We start from the raw sequence: 24,040 nt of genomic DNA on the forward strand, positions 1-24,040 counted from the left end.
TTTTGTTGTACCTTTCTTTATGGCATCCAAGCATAACACTGAATATTTGCCTTCAAAGGAGCTCAGGAGCCTTCAAGAGAGGTTAGGCTCTCAACTGACTCTGCCATGTCAATATTGTTATTATTATCGACGCTGTATCTGTATTTTTCTGGCTAAATAACTGTTTCAATATCAATCAATACCAGTACTACACCAAAAGGCTGTAACTGTGAGACAAAGCTGGAAGTATATTATGTGTCATGAGCATGGTGGTGGCCCTACCAAGATTAGGAAAACTCTTGGTCTGGCTGCTTCTACTGTGGCTTTTACTCAGCTCACCCTTGCTTTCCTCCTTGAGATGATGAACCCAGACTGCCCTCCTATTAGGTAATGTAACAAAATTACACAGTATTTTATTAATTTATTTTTATCATGTGTTAGGTAATAGAGTACAGCCCTTGTGTATCTGGCCAGTGGAGGAAACATGTTGCTTGTGGCTCCCTTGAACATAAACTATTTTTACATTTTTACAGTACAATTATTGGTCATTCTGAAATTTATTTAACATATTGACAATATATATAGTGCAGTGCAGTGTTGATTTAAAGAAAATAATCTTGAATTACACCTAGTGAACTTAAAATTTTATTGGTGAAATGACGGCATCAAGAATGGGTCCCCTGAAAGGTGATTTCTCCACCCCCACTTCCTTCTCTTCTCCCTTCTCCTCCTCCACCCCCACTTCTAATTCCCATCATCATCAACCAGGAGCCTTCTACATACACACCTCAAAGTAAGTGTACTTTACTCGTTTTTTTTTTTACTTTGTATATAATTTTCAGTGAGCTGGAACCAATTACCCAAAATCCAATTGAAACAATGGATTCGGTTAACGAACGACCATCTGGAACGAATTGAGTTTGTTAACCGAGGGACCACTGTAGTACAGTATCTCTTATTATTACTGTACTGTTATATGAGTTAATACAGTATAGTACAGTATCTCTCACTGTACTACATGAGTTAATATAGTACAGTAGTTAAGGTACTTACTGTATGTAAACCTGAACACATTAACTGATCCTCACCGTTGAACACCACAGGAGGAGATAGAGGAGGAGGAACCGGAGGAACTGGGAGACCATTGCGCCATGTCCAAGAAGGAAGTTGACTACACCGACAGCTTGACGGAGAAAGAATGGCTCCGTGCTATTGAGGTACGTATGGTAGTTACCACGTTCTCGTAACAATGTCTTGGGGACAATTGGCGTCGTTTTTTATATATGTTTATTATGTTTATTTATTTTTTGTATATTTTTCCTCCATTTTGACGCCGATAGGACAACTTTAAAGACGTGTGAGTGTATTAATAATATTTTTATCGAAAGATTTTTACTCCAGTATAAAAAAACGTATGAAAGGAGAATGATGGTGATGTATTCTGGTGTGAAATATTATTAAAGACTTATAATTATCTGCCTCGCAACAACAACAACAACAACAACAACAACAGCATCGCGATTAGTGGGAATAATAATTGGGAGCCAAGTGGTACTGCCGTTAACTTGAGAGTAAACAACTTTTAATGTTGTTAGAAAATATAAAATGGATCTGTAAGAAATGGCAGCAGACATTGTAACCAAGTTTGTATTTTACCATTTATGATAGAGATCAACTTATATTAATGCTGCTGCTACATTAATTACTACTGCTACATTAACTAATGCTACATTAACTAATGCCACATTTACCACTACTGCTACATTAACTACTACTGCTACATTTACCACTACTCCTGACTGTTAGTGGGTACAATTATAAATATTTTTTATAACATGCAGGCTGTTGAAGAGGATGGTAAAGAGGTAAGAGATGGTGTGTGTAAATCAATCTATCTTTGTCTGTCTGTTTGTTTGTGAATGTATGTCTTTGATTTATACTTGTGTCAATTAAATCTTCAGTAAATAACAAAAAAAATGAGTAACTGTGTGTATTATTTTCGTCTATAGTAGTTAAATTAGTGTGTGTAGAGACATGTACGCACAGGTAAGTTTATGTATGCACAGGTAAGTTTTTGTATGCACAGGTAAGTTTTTGTATGCACAGGTAAGTTTATGTATGCACAGGTAAGTTTATGTATGCACAGGTAAGTTTATGTACGCTTAGGGATGTTTATATACGCACAGGTAAGTTTATGTACACACAGGGTAGCTAATATAGAACTTTGATTTTCAGCAAGTTCAATAGTTCAGTGTTATTTAGTGTATTATTGAACAGTACCAGGTATTATTGAACAGTACCAGGTATTATTGAACAGTACCAGGTATTATTGAACAGTACCGGGTATTATTGAACAGTACCAGGTATTATTGAACAGTACCAGGTATTATTAAACAGTACCGGGTATTATTGAACAGTACCAGGTATTATTGAACAGTACCGGGTATTATTGAACAGTACCGGGTATTATTGAACAGTACCGGGTATTATTGACCAGTACCAGGTATTATTGAACAGTACCAGGTATTATTGAACAGTACCAGGTATTATTGAACAGTACCAGGTATTATTGAACAGTACCAGGTATTATTGAACAGTACTGGGTATTATTGAACAGTACCAGGTATTATTGAACAGTACTGGGTATTATTGAACCCATGTGTAGCCAGTGTGTGTGGCTACATAATATGGTTCACTGTAGTAATATGGCCCACACTACAGTACTGAAGGCCATTGTTGTAAGGTATAGTACATAAAATACAATAGGGCCTGTATAAAAAAAATTTGATTTACCAGAAGGGCATTTTATTTATTTATTTTTCGCTCAGTTTAGTGAACTGATTCTCAAAATCAAGCGAAAATTACGAAAATTGATTTAGTGGAAATTTCTTTTTATCAGAAAGGGTTGGCTCGAATTAGTTCATTAATCCTGGACCTCATACAACCTTTATATCGCATCTCTTACTATGTGGGGTGAAAAGTGATCCTGAAATATGGATTACCTCTACTTATATAATGTGTGATCAGATCCTGGTGCCACATTCTGTCGTGAACTGTTAACTGTTGTGTACTGTTAACTGTTGTGTACTGTTAACTGTTGTGTACTGTTAACTGTTGTGTACTGTTAACTGTTGTGTACTGTTAACTGTTGTGTACTGTTAACTGTTGTGTACTGTTAACTGTCGTGTACTGTTAACTGTCGTGTACTGTTAACTGTCGTGTACTGTTAACTGTTGTGTACTTTGATGTAGTTTTACTATGTTGTGGTTTACCTGTGGTCTTTAAGGTGTGTTTTACCTGTGGTCTTTATGTGTTTTACCTGTGGTCTTTATGATGTGTTTTACCTGTGGTCTTTATGATGTGTTTTACCTGTGGTCTTTATGATGTGATTTACCTGTGGTCTTTAAGGTGTGTTTTATCTGTGGTCTTTATGATGTGTTTTACCTGTGGTCTTTATGATGTGATTTACCTGTGGTCTTTAAGGTGTGTTTTACCTGTGGTCTTTATGATGTGTTTTACCTGTGGTCTTTATGATGTGTTTTATCTGTGGTCTTTATGATGTGTTTTACCTGTGGTCTTTATGATGTGTTTTACCTGTGGTCTTTATGATGTGTTTTACCTGTGGTCTTTATGATGTGTTTTACCTGTGGTCTTTATGATGTGTTTTACCTGTGGTCTTTATGATGTGTTTTACCTGTGGTCTTTATGATGTGTTTTACCTGTTGTCTTTATGATGTGTTTTACCTGTGGTCTTTATGATGTGTTTTACCTGTGGTCTTTATGATGTGTTTTACCTGTGGTCTTTATGATGTGTTTTACCTGTGGTCTTTATGGTGTGTTGTACTTGTGGTCTTTATGATGTGTTTTACCTGTGGTCGTTATGGTGTGTTGTACCTGTGGTCTTTATGATGTGTTTTACCTGTGGTCTTTATGATGTGTTTTACCTGTGGTCTTTATGGTGTGTTGTACTTGTGGTCTTTATGATGTGTTTTACCTGTGGTCTTTATGGTGTGTTGTACCTGTGGTCTTTATGATGTGTTTTACCTGTGGTCGTTATGGTGTGTTGTACCTGTGGTCTTTATGATGTGTTTTACCTGTGGTCCTTATGGTGTGTTGTACCTGTGGTCTTTATGATGTGTTTTACCTGTGGTCTTTATGATGTGTTTTACAAGTGGTCTTTGTAACTACCACACACTGGTGACCTTAATAAACTTACTTCAGGCCATGGAAGAAAAGGAGGAAGAGGTAACTAGCAGTAAGAACAAGAGGACCTCAAAAGGCAAGCGTAAACAACAGGACGACCTGGATAACGATGACGACCCCAAACCTAAGAAACAGGGTCGTCCGGCCAGGGAAAAACCCGCGCCCAAAAATAAACGCATAATTCGTCAGCTGAAGCGACAGGTCAGTGAGTCAATCAGTTAGTCAGGCAGTCAGTTAGTCAGTCAGTCAGTCAGTCAGTCAGTCAGTCAAGTCGTCTTTTATGCCTACAGTAAGCTAACCTTGACTATATATTGTGTTATCTCACATTATTTACACACGTTATTTACATAAATTATTGATATTATACATTATTTATGCACATTATTTACATATTATTTAGACATTATTTACACACGCTATTTAGACATTATTTACACACGCTATTTAGACATTATTTACACATTATTTACGCACATTTTTCACACAATATTTACACACATCGTGGAGATAAAATTTTTACTATATAATAAAAATCTCTATCATTTTTGGGGGAGGTTTCATTTTCCTCCTCCCCAAAAAACTAACCTAACCTAACCTACCCTGCCCTAACTAATCTAACCTGCCCTAACTAACCTAACCCCATACTCTCTCTCACCTATTATAACAATTCTCTAAACAATAATAACACATAATACTTTACTTGGTATCGTAAGAATCTTGTTCCCATTGTCTTATTTATTTATATTTTTTAAGGGGAACTATAAATATTTGATCTTTTTTTTTTGAGGGGGGGGGGGTGTATTTTCTTAGCACCGTTAATATAATGTAACTCTTCCACACAGCGACGGGCGGGTACTGAGCGAACCGTTCATGAAGTTACCGTCCCGTCGAGAACTGCCGGATTACTACGGGATAATCAAGAGGCCTATGGATATTTGCAAGATCCTATCCAAGATTGAGGAAGGAAGGGTAAGTTTGATGTATAAACAGCAGATTAAAACAACAAACGCACTCCATTATTGCCTCTCGTTTCACGGTGTTTGGAAGTAAGAGTAAATGCTTCAGAACAGTTTATATTACCTGTGTTGATGTATAAACAGATTAAAAACAAATGTAATCCACCATTGCTTCTTAATTTGATGGTGTTTTGGTTATTGAGGTGTTTGGATGTGAGAGTAGTTGTTTGAGTACAGTTTATATTACCTGTGTTTTATTTAGGATTTTTTGAAGTGATATAAACACAGTATCCAAGAATTTATCAGATACTGGAATAAGTGTCTGGTCAGGTTAGATTAAGTTAGGTTGGGGTAGGTTAGGTCAGGTTGGGGCAGATTATGTCAGGTCAGGTTAGGTTAGGGTAGGGTAGATTAAGCCAGGTCAGGGTAGATTATGTCAGGTCAGGTCAGGGTAGATTATGCCATGTCAAGGTAAATTAGATCAGGTCAGGTGAGGCTGCATTAGGTTAGGCTACTTTAGGTTAGGTTTAGTTAGATTTGGTTAGATTGATTTAGCTTTGGTGATGTTAGGTTTGATTACATTTAAACTGCATTATATTAGGTTAGGTTAAATTAGAAGATTCAGAGGTTGGTTAGGTTAGAACAGGGGTCACCAAACTTTTTTCACAGTGGGCCGGATAACTGAAAGAATGACGAGCGCGGGCCGCATAATCATTCTGTTCAATACTTGCAAGCCAGAACGAAAGCTCTGGTAACGTCAGAGCGTAGGCGGAGCTACCACGAGCCGGGGAAGGACTTGGGATCCGGCCCGCGGGCCGTAGTTTGGTGACCCCTGGGTTAGAAGATAAAGAGGTTGGTTAGGTGAGGTTACATTGAGTGAAGTTCACTGGGGTTAGGTTAAGTGGGAGTATTTAGCTAGTTATGTGGTTATCACGTACACACAGCCTTAACTAATACAGTATGTAGGTAGTTACGACACACACATGACCACACCATACACTAATCATCACAATATTTTAGAATCACAGACAGAGTTACTTAATACCCCCATCATTAATCCAAGCCTGAGAGCTAAACCTAACGACCACCTGCCCGTTTTCAGTACGAGGACGCTAACGACCTGCAGAGCGACTTTGTTCTCCTGTGTCGCAACGCCCAGGAGTACAACGAGGAGGCTTCTGTGATCTTTGAGGACTCGATAATTATGCAGAGCGTCTTCTTCAACGCCAGGGAGCGCATGGAGGCAGAGGTTGATACTTTCCCTGAAGAAGGTACGTCAGTCAGTCAGTCAGGGAGTTGGTCAGTCAATCAGTAGTTCCTGTCAACAGTTTATATCCTGAAGAAAAATGGTAGAGTTATTGTTATGGTAGCTCAGTCAGTCAGTGGTGTTGTTATTACTCAAGTATATTTTATTATTACAGAAGAGGAAGATGATGAAGAAGAAGAGGAAGACAGTAGAGGAAAGGAGGGGAAGAAAAATAAGAAGGATAAAAGCCGAGGCAGGAGGAAAAGAGTAAAATATGCCGATGATTCTGAGGATGTTGATGACGATGATGATGACGTGAGTAATAAAAAAGAAACAGAGTGAAGCTTTTAAATTAGCCCCTAAAAATGTAAGCAAAAAACGTAAACCAAAATGGGGTTAAAAATTGAGTGGAATTTTTTTTTCATCGCCAGTTTTTATTTTTATTATTATTATTTTTATGCCGTTTGTGTTAGTTATTGTAGTAGTTAATTGTGTTTGTATTTATATATTAAGATAAATGTTTGGTTGTATCAGCAGCTCTATGTATGATGGTCTTACTGATTGAGAGAGGGAGGAGAGAGAGAGAGACTTTATAACCCAGTCTCAGCTTATGACTTTTGGGCTTTATAATAAAACAAACAGATATATGTTTAACTTTATATTTTTCTTAACATCTCATCATGATCTACAATATGTGGTGCAGTATGTGGTACAGTATGTGGTACAGTATGTGGTACAGTATATAGTACAGTATATATATGGTACAGTATATGGTACAATACAATACAACTTTTCCACTCAAAAAAACTCCTCTATAAGTTTTCTTTTGTGTGAGTCAAGTTATTTTTTATTATATTATTTTTAATAGGTTTTACTTTTAATGAAACTTCCTTAAAATTAAAAACCAAAAACCCCCCCAAAATTTAATTATATTTCTATCAATGAATATTTTCCACAGTCATTAATTATAATTTTTCCTTTGTGTTCCCACCATACATGAGACCTTATTATGTTCATCAAGTTATACCATTAGATAATATTCTTTAACTAGTGGTAAAATATCTCTTCTGTCACACACCATTATAGTTTGTACACCCGGTGAGCTGTCTTATTTAATCTCTCTGTTTAGTGATTTTGTTTTTTTTTTATACCTTTTCAGTGATGTGTGTTTGTCTGGCATCGGGTTGAAGATGTGAGAGATCGAGGCAGAGTTTACTGTCGGCTTGATTATTTAAGATCTTGAAGTAATGTAATAATTTAAAATGATCTCATCTCTAGAGTTCTGTCCTCTCAGAAGTTATTGTCAAGGAAACTATAAAATTGTCCTCTGTCAGAAATTATTATCAAGGAAACTATGCAATGAAGGATCCTCTGTCAGAAATTATTATCAAGGAAACTTGCAATGAAGGATCATTGTAGGTATACCAAGTCCTTGATATAATTTTAGCAGAGAAAGTATACAAGGCACGAATGAGGGGTGACAGCTGTGAGTCCTGGAGCAAGGAACATTGTTTACTAAAATGTCTCGCGGAACTTAACACTTAATTACGTATGTTTTGTTATGACGCGTACATAATGTAGGGTAGGGTAGCACCAGTTGGGGGTGGGATGATTATCTTGTATACTAAAACAGACTTAGTAGAATGTTGATGAAATAGTGTTGTGAGATTGTCTGGTACTAGTTGTTGTTCATGACTTTTTCTCGTGAAGTAATGTTTAGAATTATTTAATATATTTGGTGTAGTGTTAATAGTCCCCAGGTTATGTGTACACTATATAGCTTGATGTAAAGAGGACTTAAGTGACGCCTCTTACAAGTGGTGCAAATAATCTTTTAAAGTGGTGCAAATTATTATTATATTTTTATTTTTTTACTTCTTTTTTTCTCTTTAGGATATAGATAAGTTTAATTATACTGATTCTATTAAATAAAAAAAATAGCTAATAAAGGCAGAGTGGAGAATTGATCAATAAACAATAATAGCTAATAGAAACAGGTGAAGAATTGATCAAAAGAGAGATGTTTCTTTACGATCTACCCCTTACCTTAATCCGAGAGAGAGAGAGAGAGAGAGGCATCTGATCTCTCATTCCTCATAGACATTCCGATGTTATGATATACGTTGGTAAAGTAATGGCTGCTGTAGAGTTTGTCGGTGAGTCTCATTAAATTAATCGTAAAACATTTTGCTGTGAAATTAACTCTACATATTTAAATTAACTCTACGTATTTAAATTAACTGTATGTATTTAAATTATACCCTACATAATTAATTTAACCCTACATATTTAAATTAATTCTACATATTTAAATTAACTCTACGTATTTAAATTAACTGTATGTATTTAAATGTCAGAATATTGTGGTAGAAGTAGTTATACACAATATAGTCTTTTACTTAAATAAAAAAGATCAAAGGTTTTCTTTTTGGGGCTCAAAGGCAAAAAAAAATTATACTGGAATGGTGGTGATGGTATTATATTATGGTGTAGGAATGAAAGAATTTGTTTGTGGTCGCCCCATCTTGGGATAAACTGTACTGTCTGATACACAGTCACTTACCTACAGTTACTGGTTGTGGGATAAACTGTACTGTCTGATACACAGTCACTTAACTACAGTTCTGGTTGTGGGATAAACTGTACTGTCTGATACACAGTCACTTACCTACAGTTCTGGTTGTGGGATAAACTGTACTGTCTGATACACAGTCACTTAACTACAGTTCTGGTTGGGATAAACTGTACTGTCTGATACACAGTCACTTAACTACAGTTCTGGTTGTGGGATAAACTGTACTGTCTGATACACAGTCACTACCTACAGTTCTGGTTGTGGGATAAACTGTACTGTCTGATACACAGTCACTTACCTACAGTTCTGGTTGTGGGATAAATTGTACTTTCTGATACACAGTCACTTAACTACAGTTCTGGTTGTGGGATAAATTGTACTGTCTGATACACAATCACTTACCTACAGTTCTGGTTGTGGGATAAATGGCACAATAAAAGCAAATAATAAGACAAAGCAGAAAATGCTCACTTCCACAGCAGGTATCTTGAGAGCCACTGATTCTTTGAAGCAGACTGAGCATTGGTGAAGATCCAGTGTTTGCCATTTAATATGGAATCCTTAGTACATGACTCAGTGATGGGGCTGAGTAGCTCATCCAACTCATGAATGGTAAAGCCCCAGGAGACGGTAGGTTTCCGCCTCAGAATACAGTAGGATTCTGCCTCAGAATACGGTAGGATTCTCTTAGAATAGGTAGGATTCTGCCCCAGGAGATGGTAGGATTCCGCCTCAGAATACGGTAGGATCTCAATACTGTAGGATTCTGCCCCAGAAGTCGGTAGCATCCCGCCCAGGAGATGGTAGGATTCCGCCTCAGAATACGGTAGATTCCACCCCAGAAGACGGTAGGATTCCGCCCCAGAATAGGGTAGAATTGCCCCAGAAGACGGAGATTCTGCCAGAATACGGTAGATTGTAGGATTCTCGCCTCAGAAAACAGTAGGATTCCGCCTCAGAATGTAGGATTCCCCAGAATGTGGTAGGATTCCGCCCAGACTAGGGTAGATTCTGCCTCAAAAGACGGTAGGATTCCGCCTCCAGGAGACGGTAGGATTCCGCTCAGAATGCGTAGCATTCCGTCCCAAAATAGGGTAGGATTGTGCCCCAGAGGACTTAGGATTCTCCAGAATACGGCAGGATTCTGCCCAGAAGGTAGGATTCGCCCAGAATACGGTAGAATTCCACTTAAGAAACGATAGGATTCCGCAACAGAATACAGTAGGATTCCACCTCAGAATACAGTAGGAGTCCGCCTCAGAATATGGTAGAATTCTGTACCAGGATCGGGTATGATTCTTCCCAGACTGTAGGATTCCACCTGAGAATGCAGTAGGATTCTGCCTCAGAATACTGTAGATCTGCCATCTATACTTTTGTATTTAATAGCGGTCAGTATTTTCTCCGTACTATCATACGTTTTCTTCACACCTACAGAATGCTTAACTGGAACTGAGGGCTTCTGGTTCCCATTATGACAACAATACTGCTTTCAAACTAAACTTGGAGGAATCTTACTAAAAGCCGCCATTCCTTTGGGTCATGTTTTTCTCCCAACTCTGACATCAGTCCATCTACATCGGTACACACACACGGAGGGAATCCTGCAAACTGTATAATGAATGTTGAGTAAACACTGAGGAGCTCGGCACAGGAGCTCTGAGGAACTTGGGACGGTGGAGGAGGTGGAAACGGAAATTGAGGATTTGACAGCTTCACTGACATGTGTTTTCCAATTTAGTTTGTTATCTATAGTGGCGCTAAGGAGCTTAGTGAGTCTCACAACCTGGAGTGTGTTGGGGCCTAAAGTAATAGAAGGGGTGGGACAACGTCAGAGAAGAGTTGATGTACATAACCATGGTCTTGGTATGGTTGATGGTGACATGGTTGTTGGTGGAGGGCGTGTAGTTGGGAGCTGAATTGTTGACACTGATCTCAATGGTGGAGTCGCACATATTTCAGCGAGCAAGGGTTTCTCTTAGGCATCTGTACTGCGACATCATAGTCATTCCTAAAAAAAACCCCTAATTCATATTACGCTACATAACATTCAAATCCACCGCGCTTGTAGAATTTTCAGAAAACGGGAAACATTGTTAAAGGATAACCGCCACTCAATGTTACTGAATCATTTGTTAAATTGTACCCAGGTACGGTTATATAATATTACTTGTATGTATTCACAGCATTAAGGAGAACTCTAAGGTATCTATAAGAGGATTGGGAAAGTCCAGTTGATCCGACTAGTGCACTTTAGACCGAAGTGTAGATCGTGGTTTGAAGGTCATACTATTTACGTCTGTTAACGTTTAGCTAACAAAACTTCTGCAGATATTATATGAAAATACATGAGAACCATGATCTGGAAAAGGATAAATATCAGAACGATGTGAGGTGTTGGAAGTGACCCAGAAACTATACTTGAAAGGAAATATCTTGTATGCATCGGTGTGAACTTAATACACCTCATATCCGGGTGACGATACCCACGACATGTAGAGTGATCAGAGAATCTTATGTCTGTGTTCAAATAGTGCAACGTGGAGAGGAGGATCCTAATTACAGTTTTAAGTGAAGTGGATAAACCCACGCTATGAACATTCAGCTTTTGTTTTAGGTGGCATCCTTTGTGCCCGGCCTACAGGTGTGAGTTGAATGATATAGCCCAATTGATTTCCCAGAATGGTCAAACCTGAACCGTATTCTAGTATGTAAGTTAGATTAAAATATGTATTTATAAGACATGAGGTTACAATGTACAGGAAAGTGTTCATGTGAGAACCATAAGAAATCAAGTGATATATATATATATATAATATATATATATATATATATATATATATATATATATATATATATATATATATATATATATATATATATATATATATATATTATATATATATATTTATATATTTATATATTTATATATATTTATATAATATATATATATATATATATATATATACATATATATATATATATATATATATATATATATATATATATATATTTATATATTTATATATTTAAATATATATATATATATATATATATATATATATATATATATATATATATATATATATATATATATATATATATATATATAAACATACCGAAGCAGTCAACATGAATTTGAGTAATGGCATACAAACTGGAAAATTTTGTAATTAAGAAGATTTGTAACCAGGTGAGAAGGTTGGGTCACCTACTCTCTGACCTGACCACCAACCATTGTGTGCTATTTAAAGATTAGTAGGCTCATTACCTAATACCTGACCATTGTGGACCTCGCTTCACCCTCCTCTGTATATATACACCTTGGTTTGTAATTTCTCTTTAGTCTGTACTCACCCTGAAGATGTGAATATATATATATATATATATATATATATATATATATATATATATATATATATATATATATATATATATATATATATATATATATATATATATATATATATATATATAATGGGAAATATCAGTTTTCCGGGAAAGTAGATTATCATAGAAAACGGGAAATTTGTAACAGAAAATGGGAAAATATCTATCTGGGAAAGTTGGTGATCTACTTATTACAGAAACCGGGAAATTTGTATCATAGAAAATGGGAAAATATCTACTTTCCGGGAAAGTTGGTTATCTACTTTCCCGAAAAGTAGATTATCTACTTTTCAGGAAAGTAGATTGTCAACTTTTCGGGGAAGTTGATTATCGACTTTTGGGGAAATATTACCTAATTTTCTGAAGTAGATTATCATAGAAAATGGGAAATTTGTATTACAGAAAATGAGAAATATCTACTTTCTGTGAAAGTTGGTTGTCTACTTATCACAGAAAACGGAAAGTTTGTATCATAGAAAATGGGAAATACCTACTTTCTGGGAAAGTTGGTTATCTACTTTCCCAAAAAGTAGATTATTTGCTTTTCGGGAAAGTAGATTATCGACTTTTCGGGGAAGTAGTGTAGTGGATTTCTCCCCTACAAACGCTGTTTGTCGCTGCGTAGCCGACCCCACCAATTCCCCAGTGTATGCCTCGTGGCCTAGGTCAACCAGCGCCGCCATACATCACGGAGCGGGGGTCAACTGCTAAGCCACGCCAACCCCCGCTATTTAAGACCTGACCTCTTGGTGATCTCTCTCTTTCTACCTACACAAACCAGCCAGCAACACCTCCTCCTCCTCCTCTGCCTGCCTGGCGGTCCTTGCTCCCGCCGGCGAGCATGGCGACCCACAAGCGGGTCCTCCTCTGAGCATCCTCACCAATCAGCTCTCTCTACATCACGCTTGTAACTATGCTGCCTTCCCAGCACCAAGCTGCATTGTACATCCAATACAACATGTATACAGAGAGCACATCATGAGTTTCCTTTCTCCATTCCTTCCTGAGTGTGAACACAAATATCTCATACCCCACAGTAGATTATCGCTTTTGGGGAAATATTACCTAATTTTGCAAAATAGATTATCATAGAAAACGGGAAGCTTGTATTACAGAAAATGGGAAATATCTACTTTCTGGGAAAGTTGGTTATCTACTTTGCCAAAAAGTAGATTATGTACTTTTCAGGAAAGTAGATTGTCAACTTTTTGGGGAAGTAGATTATCGACTTTTGGGGAAATATTCCCTAGAAAACGGGAAATTCGTATCACAGAAAATGGGAAGTATCTACTTTCTGGGAAAGTTGGTTATCTACTTATCACAGAAAACGGGAAATTTGTATCACAGAAAATGGGAAAATATCTACTTTCCGGGAAAGTTGGTTATCTACTTTCCCAAAAAGTAGATTATCTACTTTTCAGGAAAGTAGATTGTCGACTTTTCAGGGAAGTAGATTATCGACTTTTGGGGAAATATTACCTAATTTTCTGAAGTAGATTATCATAGAAAACGGGAAATTCGTATCACAGAAAATGGGAAATATCTACTTTCCGGGAAAGTTGGTTATCTACTTTCCCGAAAAGTAGATTATTTATCTACTTTTCGGGAAAGTAGATTATTGACTTTTTGGGGAAGTAGATTATCGAATTTTTGGGAAATATTACCTAATTTTCCGAAGTAGATTATCATAGAAAACGGGAAATTTGTATCACAGAAAATGGGAAATATCTACTTTCCGGGAAAGTTGGTTATCTACTTTCCCTAAAAGTAGATTATCTACTTTTCGGGAAAGTAGATTATTGACTTTTTGGGGAAGTAGATTATCGACTTTTTGGGAAATATTACCTAATTTTCCGAAGTAGATTATCATAGAAAACGGGAAATTTGTATCACAGAAAATGGGAAATATCTACTTTCCGGGAAAGTTGATTATCTACTTTCCCGAAAAGTAGATCATTTATCTACTTTTCGGGAAAGTAGATTATTGACTTTTTGGGGAAGTAGATTATCGACTTTTGGGGAAATATTACCTAGTTTTCCGAAGTAGATTATCATAGAAAACAGGAAATTTGTATCACAGAAAATGGGAAAATATCTACTTTCCGGGAAAGTTGGTTATCTACTTATCATAGAAAACGGGAAATCTACTTTTCAGGAAAGTAGATTTTCGACTTTTCAGGAAAGTATATTATCGACTTTTGGGGAAATATTACCTAATTTTCCGAAGTAGATTATCATAGAAAACGGGAAATTTGTATCACAGAAAATGGGAAATATCTACTTTCCGGGAAAGTTGGTTATCTACTTGGTAGATTATGGGAAAATGAATTATTGACTTTTGAGGAAGTAGATTATCGACTTTTGGGGAAATATTACCTAATTTTCCGAAGTAGATTATCATAGAAAACGGGAAATTTATATCACAGAAAATGGGAAAATATCTACTTTCTGGGAAAGTTGGTTATCTACTTATCACAGAAAACGGGAAATTTGTATCACAGAAAATGGGAAAATATCTACTTTCCGGGAAAGTTGGTTATCTACTTTCCCGAAAAGTAGATTATCTACTTTTCAGGAAAGTAGATTATCTTCTTTTCAGGAAAGTATATTATAGACTTTTGGGGAAATATTACCTAATTTTCCGAAGTAGATTATCATAGAAAACGGGAAATTTGTATCACAGAAAATGGGAAATATCTACTTTCCGGGAAGGTTGGTTATCTACTTTCCCGAAAAGTAGATTATCTACTTTTCAGGAAAGTAGATTATCTTCTTTTCAGGAAAGTATATTATAGACTTTTGGGGAAATATTACCTAATTTTCCGAAGTAGATTATCATAGAAAACGGGAAATTTATATCACAGAAAATGGGAAAATATCTACTTTCTGGGAAAGTTGGTTATCTACTTTCCCGAAAAGTAGATTATTTATCTACTTTTCGGGAAAGTAGATTATTGACTTTTTGGGGAAGTAGATTATCGACTTTTTGGGAAATATTACCTAATTTTCCGAAGTAAATTATCATAGAAAACGGGAAATTTGTATCATAGAAAATGGAAAATATCTACTTTCCGGGAAAGTTGGTTATCTACTTTCACGAAAAGTAGATTATTTATCTACTTTTCGGGAAAGTAGATTATTGACTTTTTGGGGAAGTAGATTATCGACTTTTTGGGAAATATTACCTAATTTTCCGAAGTAGATTATCATAGAAAACGGGAAATTTGTATCATAGAAAATGGGAAATATCTACTTTCCGGGAAAGTTGGTTATCTACTTTCCCGAAAAGTAGATTATTTATCTACTTTTCGGGAAAGTAGATTATTGACTTTTTGGGGAAGTAGATTATCGAATTTTGGGGAAATATTACCTAGTTTTCCGAAGTAGATTATTATAGAAAACGGGAAATTTGTATCACAGAAAATGGGAAATATCTACTTTCCGGGAAAGTTGGTTATCTACTTTCCCGAAAAGTAGATTATTTATCTACTTTTCGGGAAAGTAGATTATTGACTTTTTGGGGAAGTAGATTATCGACTTTTGGGGAAATATTACCTAGTTTTCCGAAGTAGATTATCATAGAAAACGGGAAATTTGTATCACAGAAAATGGGAAAATATCTACTTTCCGGGAAAGTTGGTTATCTACTTTCCCGAAAAGTAGATTATCTACTTTTCAGGAAAGTAGATTATCTTCTTTTCAGGAAAGTATATTATAGACTTTTGGGGAAATATTACCTAATTTTCCGAAGTAGATTATCATAGAAAACGGGAAATTTGTATCACAGAAAATGGGAAATATCTACTTTCCGGGAAAGTTGGTTATCTACTTTCTCGAAAAGTAGATTATTTATCTACTTTTCGGGAAAGTAGATTATTGACTTTTTGGGGAAGTAGGTTATCGACTTTTGGGGAAATATTACCTAATTTTCCGAAGTAGATTATCATAGAAAACGGGAAATTTATATCACAGAAAATGGGAAAATATCTACTTTCTGGGAAAGTTGGTTATCTACTTATCACAGAAAACGGGAAATTTGTATCACAGAAAATGGGAAAATATCTACTTTCCGGGAAAGTTGGTTATCTACTTTCCCGAAAAGTAGTTTATCTACTTTGCAAGAAAGTAGATTATCGAGTTTTCGGGGAAGTAGATTACGTAATCTACTTCGGAAAATTAGATATTTCACCAAAAGTCGAGAATCTACTTTACTGAAAAGTAGATAATCTACTTTCCCCAAAAAGTCGACAATCTACTTTCCTGAAAAGTAGATAATCTACTTTTCGGGAAAATAGATAACCAACTTTCCCGGAAAGTAGATATTTCCCATTTTCTGTGATACAAATTTCCCGTTTTCTATGATAATCTACTTCGGAAAACTAGGTAATATTTCCCCAAAAGTCTATAATCTACTTCCCCAAAAAGTCAATAATCTACTTTCCCGAAAAGTAGATAAATAATCTACTTTTCGGGAAAGTAGATAACCAACTTTCCCGGAAAGTAGATATTTTCCCATTTTCTGTGATGCAAATTTCCCGTTTTCTATGATAATCTACTTCGGAAAATTAGGTAATATTTCCCCAAAAGTCGATAATCTACTTCCCCAAAAAGTCAATAATCTACTTTCCCGAAAAGTAGATAAATAATCTACTTTTCGGGAAAGTAGATATTTCCCATTTTCTGTGATACAAATTTTCCGTTTTCTATGATAATCTACTTCGGAAAATTAGGTAATATTTCCGCAAAAGTCGATAATATACTTTCCTGAAAAGTCGAAAATCTACTTTCCTGAAAAGTAGATAATCTACTTTTCGGGAAAGTAGATAACCAACTTTCCCGGAAAGTAGATATTTTCCCATTTTCTGTGATACAAATTTCCTGTTTTCTATGATAATCTACTTCGGAAAACTAGGTAATATTTCCCCAAAAGTCGATAATCTACTTCCCCAAAAAGTCAATAATCTACTTTCCCGAAAAGTAGATAAATGATCTACTTTTCGGGAAAGTAGATAACCAACTTTCCCGGAAAGTAGATATTTCCCATTTTCTGTGATACAAATTTCCCGTTTTCTATGATAATCTACTTCGGAAAATTAGGTAATATTTCCCAAAAAGTCGATAATCTACTTCCCCAAAAAGTCAATAATCTACTTTCCCGAAAAGTAGATAAATAATCTACTTTTCGGGAAAGTAGATAACCAACTTTCCCGGAAAGTAGATATTTTCCCATTTTCTGTGATACAAATTTCCTGTTTTCTATGATAATCTACTTCGGAAAACTAGGTAATATTTCCCCAAAAGTCGATAATCTACTTCCCCAAAAAGTCAATAATCTACTTTCCCGAAAAGTAGATAAATGATCTACTTTTCGGGAAAGTAGATAACCAACTTTCCCGGAAAGTAGATATTTCCCATTTTCTGTGATACAAATTTCCCGTTTTCTATGATAATCTACTTCGGAAAATTAGGTAATATTTCCCAAAAAGTCGATAATCTACTTCCCCAAAAAGTCAATAATCTACTTTCCCGAAAAGTAGATAAATAATCTACTTTTCGGGAAAGTAGATAACCAACTTTCCCGGAAAGTAGATATTTCCCATTTTCTGTGATACAATTTTCCCGTTTTCTATGATAATCTACTTCGGAAAATTAGGTAATATTTCCCCAAAAGTCGATAATATACTTTCCTGAAAAGAAGATAATCTACTTTCCTGAAAAGTAGATAATCTACTTTTCGGGAAAGTAGATAACCAACTTTCCCGGAAAGTAGATATTTTCCCATTTTCTGTGATACAATTTTCCCGTTTTCTGTGATAAGTAGATAACCAACTTTCCCAGAAAGTAGATATTTTCCCATTTTCTGTGATATAAATTTCCCGTTTTCTATGATAATCTACTTCGGAAAATTAGGTAATATTTCCCCAAAAGTCGATAATCTACTTTCCTGAAAAGTCGAAAACCTACTTTCCTGAAAAGTAGATAATCTACTTTTCGGGAAAGTAGATAACCAACTTTCCCGGAAAGTAGATATTTTCCCATTTTCTGTGATACAAATTTCCCGTTTTCTATGATAATCTACTTCGGAAAACTAGGTAATATTTCCCCAAAAGTCGATAATCTACTTCCCCAAAAAGTCAATAATCTACTTTCCCGAAAAGTAGATAAATAATCTACTTTTCGGGAAAGTAGATAACCAACTTTCCCGGAAAGTAGATATTTCCCATTTTCTGTGATACAAATTTCCCGTTTTCTATGAAAATCTACTTCGGAAAACTAGGTAATATTTCCCCAAAAGTCGATAATCTACTTCCCCAAAAAGTCAATAATCTACTTTCCCGAAAAGTAGATAAATAATCTACTTTTCGGGAAAGTAGATAACCAACTTTCCCGGAAAGTAGATATTTCCCATTTTCTGTGATACAAATTTCCCGTTTTCTATGATAATCTACTTCGGAAAATTAGGTAATATTTCCCCAAAAGTCGATAATGTACTTTCCTGAAAAGAAGATAATCTACTTTCCTGAAAAGTAGAAAATCTACTTTTCGGGAAAGTAGATAACCAACTTTCCCGGAAAGTAGATATTTTCCCATTTTCTGTGATACAAATTTCCCGTTTTCTATGATAATCTACTTCGGAAAATTAGGTAATATTTCCCCAAAAGTCGATAATATACTTTCCTGAAAAGTCGAAAATCTACTTTCCTGAAAAGTAGATAATCTACTTTTCCGGAAAGTAGATAACCAACTTTCCCGGAAAGTAGATATTTCCCATTTTCTGTGATACAAATTTCCCGTTTTCTATGATAATCTACTTCGGAAAATTAGGTAATATTTCCCCAAAAGTCGATAATCTACTTCCCCAAAAAGTCAATAATCTACTTTCCCGAAAAGTAGATAAATAATCTACTTTTCGGGAAAGTAGATAACCAACTTTCCCGGAAAGTAGATATTTCCCATTTTCTATGATACAAATTTCCCGTTTTCTATGATAATCTACTTCGGAAAATTAGGTAATATTTCCCCCAAAATTCGAAAATCTACTTCCCCAAAAAGTCAATAATCTACTTTCCCGAAAAGTAGAAAAATCTACTTTTCGGGAAAGTAGATAACCAACTTTCCCGGAAAGTAGATATTTCCCATTTTCTATGATACAAATTTCCGTTTTCTATGATAATCTACTTCGGAAAATTAGGTAATATTTCCCAAAAAGTCGATAATCTACTTCCAAAAAGTCAATAATCTACTTTCCCAGTAGATAAATAATCTACTTTTCGGGAAAGTAGATAACCAACTTTCCCGGAAAGTAGATATTTCCCATTTTCTGTGATACAAATTTCCCGTTTTCTATGATAATCTACTTCGGAAAATTAGGTAATATTTCCCCAAAAGTCGATAATATACTTTCCTGAAAAGTCGAAAATCTACTTTCCTGAAAAGTAGATAATCTACTTTTCGGGAAAGTAGATAACCAACTTTCCCGGAAAGTAGATATTTTCCCATTTTCTGTGATACAAATTTCCCGTTTTCTATGATAATCTACTTCGGAAAACTAGGTAATATTTCCCCAAAAGTCGATAATCTACTTCCCCAAAAAGTCAATAATCTACTTTCCCGAAAAGTAGATAAATAATCTACTTTTCGGGAAAGTAGATAACCAACTTTCCCGGAAAGTAGATATTTCCCATTTTCTGTGATACAAATTTCCCGTTTTCTATGATAATCTACTTCGGAAAATTAGGTAATATTTCCCCAAAAGTCGATAATATACTTTCCTGAAAAGTCGAAAATCTACTTTCCTGAAAAGTAGATAATCTACTTTTCGGGAAAGTAGATAACCAACTTTCCCGGAAAGTAGATATTTTCCCATTTTCTGTGATACAAATTTCCCGTTTTCTATGATAATCTACTTCGGAAAATTAGGTAATATTTCCCCAAAAGTCGATAATTTACTTCCCCGAAAAGTCGACAATCTACTTTCCTGAAAAGTAGATAATCTACTTTTTGGTATAGTAGATAACCAACTTTCCCAGAAAGTAGATATTTTCCCATTTTCTGTGATACAAATTTCCCGTTTTCTGTGATAATGTACTTAGGAAAATTACGTAATATTTCACCAAAAGTCGATAATCTACTTCCCCAAAAAGTCGACAATCTACTTTGCCGGAAAGTAGATAATCTACTTTTTGGGAAAGCAGATTACCAACTTTCCCAGAAAGTAGATATTTCCCATTTTCTGTGATATAAATTTCCCGTTTTCTATGATAATCTACTTCATAAAATTAGGTAGGCCTAATATTTCCCCAAAAGTCGATAATCTACTTCCCCGAAGTCTATAATCTACTACCCGAAAAGTAGGTAATCTACTTTCCAGGAAAGTAGGTTGTACATGTTTTGAGTACTCAGTTCTAACCGCAGGAGTGAACACAAACACCTGTAGAGTTTTTTGTAGGTTCTATTTGCAGGATCTGCACAGAGGTACACAAGAACCGGTACTTCCCTTACTCTCTCTATGGGTCAACTGACCGCTCAGGCAACATGTGGCAAGTTATACATTTGCAGCTTCCACATGTTGCCAGGCACATTATCTAAGCATGTGGTACCTGGTACAGGCATTGCCACACGATGCTGGCTAAGCTCAATAAGTAGTATATATAAATGGAATACATAATATACATACAACATACACACTATACATGCACCTACCCTATAGCTCATAGCAAAGTCTTGAGAGGACCTTTTCTTTTGGATCCGTTCTGAGTGTCGAGGGCCTTGATCACTGGGTAGGATATGGAGCTCAACACTGGTGACGGGGTCAGCAGAAGGCATTGTTACAGGGCAGAAAAAAAACTGCAGTTCCTCCACCACACATGGCCACTGGGTAACCTCACCTGGTAGTCCCGTGACCTACCCAGACCCATGACTACGCCCACTTTGTCCCAACGTAAGGAGGTCAGGTCTTGAACACGGACTTGGGTGCCGACACTCAACTTAGGGAGAGAACGGGCGTGGTCATTATAGTGGGAGGCGACATCATGAGCACATTCGGCGGCTCAGTGATCACAATCCTCTGTCTTTGCCTGCATCTCCTTGGAGAAGGACTGAGGGTGAGCAGGGACACAAGAACAGAGGGGGCGTCAATTCAAGACCTGGGCAGGGGAGCGTCCGGTGTAATTGGGTGTGTTGCGGAGTTCAAGGAGACCCCTGTCGAAGGCCTCGCAGCCAATATTCCCAGAAGGGGCCACTTTGAGGATAAGCGCTTCAGGGATTTGAGAGCAATCTCAGCGTGGCCGTTTGACTGCGGGTTATGGGGTGATGACAACACATGCTGGACTCCCCATCAGTCAAGGAACACAGCAAAGTCCTGGCTTGTGAACTAGGGCCCTCCGTCGGTTCACAGGTGCACAGGAACGCCCAAGTCACGGAAGTTGTGGTGGAACTTGATGGTGGCGGCAGATGTCGTATCATTACCGCACTTGATGACAACCGGCCAACCAGAGGTTGACGATAATGAGGGAGGACTTTCCTGACAGAGAAAAAGTCGGCCGACACAGACTCAAAGGGTGGGGTTGTCGTCACTCATGAAGGGTTCCTGCTGCTGGCTGGGTTGTAGTACTTGGCAGGGCTCAAACGCACGGACAACATTGGAGATGTCGGAGTCGATGCCAGGCCAGAACACAGTCTGTCTTGCATGTCGTTTGGTGGCCTCAGCTCCACGGTGACTGTCGTGAAGGCGAGTCAAGATGTGGGGACGTGAGGCAGCAGGGACAACTACCGGAGAGGTGTCACTGGCAAGAGGTAGGGGTAGGGCGACGACAGGGTGGTTGCTGCTCCCTTCGTGCACCCTGTTGGCGTGTTTTACCTCGAGAATAGGTTTTGGGAAGTCCTGGAAGATGATGGCCAACACTTGAGAGTCGGGACACCATTATGCACATCAATCCAGGCTTGACACGACCTGTTGCCAAAGGTGACATGTGCTTGGAGTGATCCTAGGGCTGGGGCCATCTGTGAACTATCTGCCGTGAAGCAGAGATCCTTGGGGGGCGGTCTTAGATCACTTGGAGAGAGCCCCAAACATTGCAAATGCTGGGGACCGATGATTGTAGCATCAGCGCCGGTGTCGGGCGCAGCATCTCGAGACGGGACAACACACTGCCGTAGGTCACGATGACGCTGATGTGCTGGGGAACTTTGATCCTGCGACGCAAGGGAGAGTACACCTTCCTAATACGGCTTGAGCGTTGTCCAGGGTCGCCATGCCTATGATTTGATGACTGTGGGCGGCCTTCACTGGTGGAAGGGCGCTGCTGCTTCCACCTTGGGTTTGTTGGTAGGGCAACACTTGTCGTAGTGGCCCAGACGACCACACACATTGCACTGGACGCATTTGGCTGGACCCGTACTGTGACCAGTGGCCCTTATGGTCACAACTGTTGCAGGTAGACTCAGCAGCTGGACACGCCTGTGTTCCGTGCTGCTTACCACAGTTGTTACAAAAAGAGCCGGGCGTGGGTGTGGTGGGCGAAGACGTTGGAGTGGACTTCTTGTCCTTCTTGTACTGGGACATAGCCCGTACAACTGAAGGGGGAGTTCGGATGGCACACCTGGCAGCCTCATAAGAGCGACATTTTGTCAACACATCTTTAAGAGAAGAGGAAGAGTCGAGGGAGGTGAGGCGTTAGACAAGCTCCTCGATTCCTTCACACCCATCAGGATCACCTGCTTCAACTGGGTCTCCTCGCACTGCTGGTGGTTACCGGGGCATATGTCTACCTCTTCCGAGGCTCTCCTGAGTCGTACATAGAAAGCGTCAAAAGTCTCGCCCTCCATCTGTCTACAACTAAACAATTCCCTCCTGTGTAGAGCTTCATTCCGCTGACCTTTGATGTGCCGTTGTAGAACATCCAGTACCTCCTCTACAGACAACGAAGAAGTCAGGGGCACCTGCAACGTATGTTCCAAGACACGTTGCGTTTCCAAAGACAGGCACATACGTAGCTGAATGAGTTGTTTAGGCTGTGACAAGCTCTGGAGATCCACCCTTGTAGCATAATCAATCCACCGTCGCCGCCATTCATGAAAAGTCTGGAAAGTCACATCAGGCTTCAAGATGGGTGGGGGTTGAGCAGCCGCTTTGGGTGGGGCTGGAGGGCGTGAAGAAGGCATTGATGAGGTACCTGAATCAGATGGTACCGAAGCAGTGGAAGAGCCAGGGGCTTGGTTAGCAGTGAGGCGAGATATCAAAGTTTCAAACCATGCACTATCTTTCAGTCTCCTTTTTTCGTTCTCAACACGTCTTCTAGATTCGTCCTCACGCCTTTCCTCCCTCATGAACTACATTAAAGCAATTGTCTCTGAAGACAAGGCAGAAGATCGAGGTGGAGGGCTTTGAGATGTGGTGGGAGAAGGTTTTTGAAATATGTAGTTAAATTAAACACGATTTTTCATATAGTTTCGCGAATGATGGGAAATAAAAGATATAGATGAGGTGAGGTGGAATCATCGTGGTCTGGTCACAAGCACTGTAAACGACATGTGGATTCACTGGGTGGTTTGGAAGTGTTTATTTCCTTTCATACTTTCGTAACTACAACCTATGGTAATTTTTTCTTCGTGTTCATATATAATGAAGATAATGCAGAGTATAAAATGCCATATACAATATTTATACATAATATCATCTATACAGCCGTA

The 24,040-nt window shown here is 37.6% G+C and overlaps 1 protein-coding gene across 2 annotated transcripts; it reads left to right on the forward strand.

Moving 5' to 3' along the window:
* Window positions 1-1,061: 1,061 nt before the first annotated feature.
* On the forward strand, window positions 1,062-7,562 carry LOC121864208 (transcription activator BRG1-like). Of its 2 annotated transcripts, XM_042363243.1 has the most exons (6): window positions 1,063-1,196; window positions 4,201-4,383; window positions 5,025-5,151; window positions 6,241-6,409; window positions 6,560-6,699; window positions 7,544-7,562. In XM_042363243.1, exons 3-6 carry the CDS (start codon window positions 5,053-5,055, stop codon window positions 7,544-7,546), a joined length of 411 nt encoding a protein of 136 aa, XP_042219177.1. In that variant the 5' UTR covers window positions 1,063-1,196; window positions 4,201-4,383; window positions 5,025-5,052; the 3' UTR covers window positions 7,547-7,562. The 2 variants fall into 2 exon arrangements, with proteins under 2 accessions (XP_042219176.1, XP_042219177.1); XM_042363242.1 differs by lacking the exon at window positions 7,544-7,562 and having other exon boundaries at window positions 1,062-1,196; window positions 6,560-6,985.
* The last annotated feature ends 16,478 nt before the right edge of the window (window positions 7,563-24,040 follow it).

Source organism: Homarus americanus, unplaced genomic scaffold, assembly GCF_018991925.1.
Source record: "Homarus americanus isolate GMGI-L3 unplaced genomic scaffold, GMGI_Hamer_2.0 scaffold26351, whole genome shotgun sequence".
Lineage (NCBI taxonomy): Eukaryota > Metazoa > Arthropoda > Malacostraca > Decapoda > Nephropidae > Homarus > Homarus americanus.

Bases quoted from the DNA above. Each gene is read 5' to 3' on its own strand.
- LOC121864208 (XM_042363242.1), top strand. From the start codon at position 5,053: ATGAAGTTACCGTCCCGTCGAGAACTGCCGGATTACTACGGGATAATC. The intron at 5,152-6,240 runs GTAAGTTTGATG...GCCCGTTTTCAG, and splicing joins CCAAGATTGAGGAAGGAAGG to TACGAGGACGCTAACGACCT. The intron at 6,410-6,559 runs GTACGTCAGTCA...TTATTATTACAG, and splicing joins TGATACTTTCCCTGAAGAAG to AAGAGGAAGATGATGAAGAA.